The following is an 8,307-nucleotide window of genomic DNA, read 5'->3' as shown; positions in this document are numbered from 1 at the left end:
GAAATAAGTGAACATCACAACAATTCAAACAAACAGTTCTGCCACGTTGTACATAGTCATGTGTTCAGTTTTAACTTTCTTTTTTGTCAAAAATCAAAATTTCTATTATTCCTTCGATCAATACCTAGTTTTATCTATTCACTAAAAGAATCTTTTCGGTTTTTTGATTTCAGATCAACTAAACCAGAGAAATCGCGGTCACCGCCGAACACCTTTTTTTAGAGGACCTTCAGGAGATCGTCTGCAGGAGCACACCAGATCAATATTTTTACAAATCATTAGTGCCACTATAAACTTAGATGTTGCCACTAAATGTACCAACACTTTTTGTTTTTGTAAAATAAAATACCTTTTCAGAAAAAATTCATAAAAAAAAAAGGTTTATTTTGGCCTTGCAACTGCGTATAACCCCTTAAATATTACAAAACGCAAACCTGTCATTAAAAAAATTACAACTTTTAGTCAAATTCCGCACAGAAAATAAAAAATAAAGACACCGATCATTGAAATAAATATTTTCCCAATATTTTCATACTAGTCTGTCGAATTTTGGTAAAATCTATTCTTTGCTTGTAGCGTAGCGACTCCATCAAGCCGATTATGTTAAAACGGGCTAGAAAAAGCACAAGTAAAGCGATTTAGCGGATAGCGGTTAAAATGTCTACTTAAATACTGTTTCTTGTAATAATCCAGCAAAATATGGACATTTATGGGGATGTTAAATAAGTTCTCGCTATTTTTTTGTCAAAATCGATGCTTTATTTAAAAGAATTAGTAAAAACGTGTTACTGAAAATATCTTCTATCACTAGCCCCTCTTTCTGGCAGCATTTTATTTTAAGCTGATCCAAATTCAGAACAGAAGCTTCCGACCTGTGGGGCTTACCCCACGAATTTCTATCCTTAAAGTTATCGTAGCATACGATACGATAACTTTATTTTTTTTTTCTTTTCCGCCTTTGAAGCAGCCGTTCACAACTGAAGGACACCGTTTGACGTCTCTCGGCTTCAACTCGTACGGCACCCGATGTCCTTGCTTTTGAGTCATTCCAAACTATTGTTTTTCGAAAATAACTAATTTTGAACGTTTGAACTAATCTTTGCGTTTTTGCGATTCTAGCTACAGATTTCTTTTGAATAAAGAAACGCAAATATTCAAGCTCGCTTGTAGTACTTCTTTACAGGCGTGTTACCACCTTAGACGCTTGCAATTCTGGTAGCGCCATCTGTCGGAAAACGGCGAGAACTTCAACGTCCCCATAAAATCGCACGCCTTGGCTCTCTGAANTTTCTTTTGAATAAAGAAACGCAAATATTCAAGCTTGCTTGTAGTACTTCTTTACAGGCGCGTTACCACCTTAGACGCTTGCAATTCTGGTAGCGCCATCTGTCGGAAAACGGCGAGAACTTCAACGTCCCCATAAAATCGCACGCCTTGGCTCTCTGAATCTCGTTTAAGATCCATTTTACGATTAATGAACGTATCTAGCGAAGAAAGCTTTTTGATATAATGTTTAATGTCCTAAAATTTGTCACTGTGACGATGGTTTTATTTGAACCGTCGAATCTGTTCCTCTAGCTATATCATTTGTTGCAAATGACAAGAATGCAATTCTCGAATAAAAATGAAATATCCGCATATGATATGTGATATGAGAACAAGAGCATATTCGTGCAATTCCTTATTGTAAGTAGTATGTCAAAGTGTCATTTCGATGAATAATATAAATTAATTTATATACTGTGTGTTTGTACAATTCTTTATATAATAGTTTAATGTTTTCGTGCAATATATGATACTAGTGTTTATATGTAAGTTCACATTTGCTCATATACATAATTTTTTTGTGGACTAATTTCTGTGGATCACATTACGTAGGAAGATATTTTAAGTTATTCGGGTGATCGTCTGCCGGGACGGTGGCGATTACGATTTTCTAATGGCTCGAGTAGCATTTCCTTTGTATATTATTACCAGTTTATATTTTTTATTTATTTCTTGATGGTACCTTTGAAACTGTGTAAACCCGTTTAAAATGTATATAATATATAAAGAATTATGAATTTTGCTTCTATCGATTTATAATAATGTAATGTATGTTTTCCCCTTTACAATCAAGTGTTTGAGTAAAGACCACTCTTATGGAAAATTAAATTGAGAATAATGATTACGTGGTGTTTCAGTACCTCCCCTCAAAAATTATTTATTTCAGGTCACGGCGGTCGTTTACCGAAAATAACCACACCGTAACTCATGAGGATGCTTGCTATTGTCAGCTGTTATAGATGCCAGCTTGCGTCTCGGATCGACCAAGAAAAAAAATTCATAAAGATTTTGAGGTTTTTTCTCCTTTGAGCCAGCATTTTGGTCGCTAAGACCCCAAAAAACAATTTTTGGATGCACGCATCTTGAGTTTAGGGTCGTATGTCACGATATTTTCACTTCACTTATAAATCCTTGTGATTTCGAAGCAGAAATCCAGTTTGAAAAAAAATTGGAAGTGAAAAATTTGTGCTTCCAGCTGCATTTTTCGAGGAATCTGATCACAGATTCTAAAAGTTCGGAAGATTTTACGTCGAATATTTACGATTTACGATTTTTTTTTGTCATAGCAACCGTTGAGAAATAAAAAAAAATTGTCCTTTTATGCGTTCATGAATTAGAATATTTGGATTCAGTATAAGATTTTTTTCAAAATTTGAAATCCTACTTTCAAGGCCTGTAACTTCTCATTTCTTAGTATAAAGGTAAGTTGCGTTAAATCACCATATTTTGGGTTCCCCTACATGCCCCTACACTGTCGGTTCTTATACGAAACGCCCTGTATAGTGCAGGCATCGCAGATTAAAGGTATATAATGTATTTCTTATGCTGAAAAGCAACACACTGAAAGCATTTTTCAAGAAACCACTTTTAACTGTCAACTTTAACAACTCCGAAAGTTTTCAATGAATCGACTTGGGTTTTTCGATTGATTAACAATTTAATGCAAACTTTTCCGTATACTTTTTTTTGAATGTTCACTTAATCAACAATTATTAATACTGTTTAATTTCCTTATAGCCAACTTTTAGTATGTCAGAAAATTTTTTGTTGTTGCTTGCCATCACTCATTTTGAATCTAAATCGTTTGAAAATTGATAACGCTACCTGTAAAGATGTACAAGTACAACTACAATAAAGTCATCATAGATTAGGTAGAGATGGCCATTTTGTTCCTGACACTGTATCTTGTTCTTGTATCGATTTTCCCTTGAAAATTCCCGAAAACCACGAATGGATCGTTTCCGTAAATAAAATTCATTGGAAATCTCACTGACAATACAAAGTACGTTGTAATTTTAAGTGTAGGGAGCTGTTTCAGAAAAGCAGCCTATTTCTCTTTTCACCAGTGATGCCACAGACCGATGAAAAAATTATGGTACGGTGTTGCCAAAATTATCGATTTTTCCAGAAAATTATGTTACAAATAAGTATTTCTTTAAAATAAAAAAAATGTATATATATAAAACGAACATTTTACAAAAATCAAGGAAACCCTCGAAAAAAATAAAGAATTTAACTAAAAAATATAAAAAAATAATATATTCCATTTCAAAATGGATAAACTTTCATCTTTCATCTTTGAATTCCTTTAAAATCAGGAGTGCTTTACCAATCAACTCTATATTTTTGTGCTTTATTTTCTTGCCTGTTTACATTTTGAAATCTCTGCTTTGTTTTCCGAATCAGAATCGGTATATTCCTGCCGTACCCATGAATGTTTGTGATTGTTAAGGTGGAGGATAATGTAAGTTAGTAGGCAAAAAGGGCCAAGCGTGGCCTAATTGCTGGTAAGCTTCATGATTTTTACATTTTTTTAGGGAAATTAAAAAATATGTTACAATTATCGATTATGTTACATGCTATTGTTTAGTATAATTTTAAGTGAAAAATATGTTACAATTCAATAATTATGTTACAAGTGGCAACACTGCTTTTCACACATAACCACAGATTGTGCCAGGACCCGAGAACTTATACTTGAAAATATGGGGTATGGGGAAACTGGGAACCACGTGACTTGAGATGGATATGCAAGTTGGGGAAAGAGTCTATAGATGTCGCCACAAAGATTTTGTAGAATAAATTTTGACAATTCCAATTATGAATCATTTCATTCATTCTTGTTCATGTTTATTGTTTATTGTTGGTTAGGTTTGGCGAGTGTTGGTGTGTGTTTTATTTGTGTTTTTAGTGTGTTTTATTAGATATTTTATTCACATTTATTTATATAACATAATAATGTCTGATCATCATATAATCATATTTTTTTATTAATAATAAAATGTTGTTTTTTTGTTTTTTTAATAAAAAATGTGATCAGAGGTAGGTAGTTTTTTTTATGGTTATCAACACAACGAAAAATTTAAAGTTGCATAATAATTCTCTATTACAAGAATTAATCAAAGATTGGTTTAGTAAAATTATTTACTTGTAATATTTTTTTATTCACCGTGAAAGCTAATACAATATAGAAAGCACTGAAACTCTATAATCATTTTCACCTTTTTTTTTCAAAATATGTACTGAAATTTGAAATTTGTTCAACAAACATTTTAAAAAGTTACAGTATCAAAATTATTTCTTATTTTAAGTAGTAAGACTATTAGAGCATTTAAAAGTGTCTTTAATGCTTGAGTGATTTTAATGCTTTTTATCAAATGTACTTATTTTCTCATGGTGACAAAAAAAATTATCTACGTGAAAATTATTTTACAAAATCAATTTCTGAGTGATCTGTGTAGGGTGAGATTTGTTATGTAATTTTAAATTTAGCGGCGGCAGAATACCTAAAACAAATATTGAGTAGGTAGGTATATAGTTGTAGAGCGTACAACTAGATGGCGCTTGCATCTTTTACTGGCTAAAGGTAATTTAACTCACTGTATTACCGATAATTCCTAGAAAAGGAAAGCAATAGAAGTTGGATAAAGTGTCGACAGTTAGCGTTGTTAATGACCACGAAATCTGTTCAAGTTTCCTATCTATAGCATCATTTATCTAGGGATTGTGCAAATAACATAATAAATCATAACCTCATTCCTTTCTGCCTTACCATAAGTCTAAGTAAGAACACTGAACACCTTACTGCAGAGCTGCTTTCGGGGGTACCGATTAGAGCACTCCGGGGCGCTCCAGAGCACTCCACTTGCACCTTTAGAACGCTCTGAAGTGCTCCAATCGCAGCACCCGAAAACCGCTCAGGTCTCCTCATCTTCTTCATATTCGAATAAGCAAATCGCGCGGGACTTTTTAAATTTTTGAAACGGGTTAAAAGTTAAACTTTTTCAGTGTGTTAAGATACTGACAATACATAAAATAGATTTAATACATCTGGTTCTGGAAATAAATAACAATCTTAAACAAAATAATTTTATTTCTCAAAAATAAGTTATAGTTAATGCAACTGATAAAAAAATGTTCATGCAATACATCTAATTATCACAATAGGTGTAACAACGAAACAACTTATAACAGTACATTTCCTAAAACGTACACAAATTCAGTATTGTACGCAACTTTCGTCAAAAAAATATACGGTTTGGCAACCAAACGATGACATATATAAATAATTAAACACTAACTTAAAATGAATACTATATTCTATTACGACGAACTATACATGTCCCTAGTTCTTTTTGTTCAGTATATATTGATTCACCATGGTGTATATCAGACCCAACGTTAAAGAACCCACGGCTGCACCCTGCGCTCCCACTCGAAGATGCATGAGGTATACACTAGTACTCATCTTTCCCCTATTTTTGAAAGCGTAAGCTCCATACGCCACGGCAGCCGTGCACACACCAATAGCTGCAATGAATGGTTTGTCGTTACATTTTTTCAATAAAAAACATCAACCGCATATCAAACTTTTAAAGTTACCAAAAATGAAGCAATTTTCGATTTTGGCATTGCCGTTCTATCACAAACTTACAGAAACATGTTTTACATGAATGATAAATTTCATTAAAACTGTAGTAAATATTTCTTAATACAAACGACTTCGGTTCAATGTTACAATGGTGATATGAAAAGTTAATCATAAAATTACTCCAATTCCAAGAACCAATTTAAGCTTGACATGAAACGATCACATGCTTTGTCTGTATAAAACTGTTTATTTCAACTAAATTGCAGCTTAATGACATTGAAACAATGATGTGGTAGACACAACTTATCACTTGCTAAAGTGGAATCGTTTGTATTGTACTTTGGACTGTCTTATCTAGAACAAACAGTATGTGGCAATGTTTGGAGATTCCCTAATAAATTCGATTACTCAACCTATAGTAATTCCCTAGCAATGTATTTTCCACGTACTTTCCGATATATTTTTAATGTATGAGTTTGTGCACTTGGCGACAAAATTTTTCATCGAAATTTTGCCATTTTTCTACTGCGCATAGCTCTGTCAATTTTCATCTTATCAAGACGATTTTTCTTTCATTTTGTAGGTAATTATCTGTACTTTAAAGAAAAGTATATGTGAAATGGATGCGAGTTGATGCCGAATCTCCATGACACGTTACCTAGACCACCCAGATTTTTTTCGAAAATAACACACCACCATAAAGTGCAATTTGTAGCAAGCGAATTGCAAAAAAAGTCGTCTATGATTTTTTTTGACCGAGTTATGCTATTTTGAAATTTATTTGTCCCTGAAAGGGGCCGATTATGTGAACCATGTGTCAAATTAGGGACCGCACTGCCGCAGTATCGCGAATGTTGATGCTGGTGTTATTCGTTAAAAACGTACGAATAACGTCAAAAAAAATTATAGACTTGATCTTTATTTTCAAATTGCTTGTTAGAAAGTGCACTTTGCGATGGTCTATGTGTTATTTTTGAAAAAAGATCGGGGCGATACTGGTACCGTAACAAGCAATACAATTTTTTAAGAAAAAAATGCTTGGGCTTTATCAGGACATGGAGGTGCGGTATCGATTCACATCCATTTCGCATAGATCTTTTCTTAAAGTACAGATAATTACCTACATAATGAAAAAATAATCGTTTTGATTCGATAAAAATCGACGGAGCTGTACGCGTTTGAAAAATGGCAAAATTTCATTGAAAAATTTTGTTGCGATAGTTTTTTCAAGCTATTCTTTGGGCATATTAAAATAAACAATTACTTTTCTTATATTATATGGTAATACTGTTATCTCAATAAGTAATCCAATTTCAAATCTGATTTGATATCACGCCTGGGTAAAAAGGACGATACATCCTTTACCTATCTTATCTAGTTTTTTTTGGACAGTCTAATGCACAATACGGTTTTATCACAATTAATAAACTTAAGATATAAATTCCAATAGTGTAGATTTAACGTCAAAAAATTATGCAACAACAAAAATAGCAGTTTCCGCTGTTATTTCTGCATTGCTAAAGCAGTAATAGAATCCTAACTTCCCTAGACATGGCCAGGAAAGTCTTTGTATGTACGATACCGCGTTCTTATGGTCGACATATTCGGAAGCAAGGTTTTTTGTAATATAAAGAAAAGGTTTCTTACCGATTGGAAAGAATGGAGTTTCCTTGGACTTTCTCACCAGCCTGTCCGACTGGGACTCCTGTTCGAAATATATGCTTTTTTCGCCCATGGCAGCTACAAATCAATTGACACAATAAAATCAGTGATTAAAACAGCAAAAACAAAATACATCAGCTGTGCTACGAGAAAATCGAAAATGTTACATCACTAATGGCAAAAAAAATTCCATTAGCAGACAAGGATGGAAATTAGTAAAGCAAAAGGTAAATCAAAGTAACGAAACTAAAACTCACTTAAGGACATGATTAATGTGAATTAGAACAAACTAAAATAGAAAAACTAGCTATTCGCAATTGATGGTAATTACCGCAGCTTTAATCAACGGAACTAACCTCTGAACACTAAATATGAACGAAAGTGACACTAGAGACTTATGTGGCGACCTTGGACTTGCGCGTGATGTTAGTTTGACGTCAGAAGAAGGTGTCCTCCACATGGGCGTCACGAGCAGGGACGATTTTGGGTAATTACGCGCCTACGTGAGATTGCTTTCTTCTGTGAAACATCAGTTTCTTTTTTTAGAAACTGCTTCGTTGATCGTTCGAAACAAAATTAGTTGTCCAAGTCCCGGAGTTGTTAAATCAGAAAAGTATCCATTCTTTTGCGAATACTGAACTGATTCATTTGGTTCAGCAAATTCATTCGTTTTTTTCTCACGAACCGTTCGCGAAGTAAACGACAGATCTCTGCAAAAAATATGAAGA

General features: G+C 33.4%; 1 protein-coding gene across 3 annotated transcripts; it reads right to left on the bottom strand.

The window, feature by feature from the left end:
• Window positions 1-5,401: 5,401 nt before the first annotated feature.
• Window positions 5,402-8,023, bottom strand: LOC108910811 (HIG1 domain family member 1A, mitochondrial-like). 3 transcript variants are annotated; one of them, XM_018715540.1, is made up of 3 exons: window positions 7,936-8,023; window positions 7,565-7,657; window positions 5,402-5,856 (listed from the first exon to the last, which is right to left on the bottom strand). In XM_018715540.1, exons 2-3 carry the CDS (start codon window positions 7,650-7,652, stop codon window positions 5,672-5,674), a joined length of 273 nt encoding a protein of 90 aa, XP_018571056.1. In that variant the 5' UTR covers window positions 7,653-7,657; window positions 7,936-8,023; the 3' UTR covers window positions 5,402-5,671. The 3 variants fall into 3 exon arrangements, with proteins under 3 accessions (XP_018571056.1, XP_018571055.1, XP_018571054.1); XM_018715539.1 differs by having other exon boundaries at window positions 7,911-7,996; XM_018715538.1 differs by lacking the exon at window positions 7,936-8,023 and adding an exon at window positions 7,837-7,929.
• Between the last annotated feature and the right edge of the window lie 284 nt (window positions 8,024-8,307).

This window comes from Anoplophora glabripennis, unplaced genomic scaffold (genome assembly GCF_000390285.2).
Source record: "Anoplophora glabripennis isolate ALB-LARVAE unplaced genomic scaffold, Agla_2.0 scaffold290, whole genome shotgun sequence".
Taxonomy (NCBI): domain Eukaryota; kingdom Metazoa; phylum Arthropoda; class Insecta; order Coleoptera; family Cerambycidae; genus Anoplophora; species Anoplophora glabripennis.
Note: the sequence above shows the minus strand (reverse complement) of the source record. Positions and strands in the feature narration are given on the sequence as shown.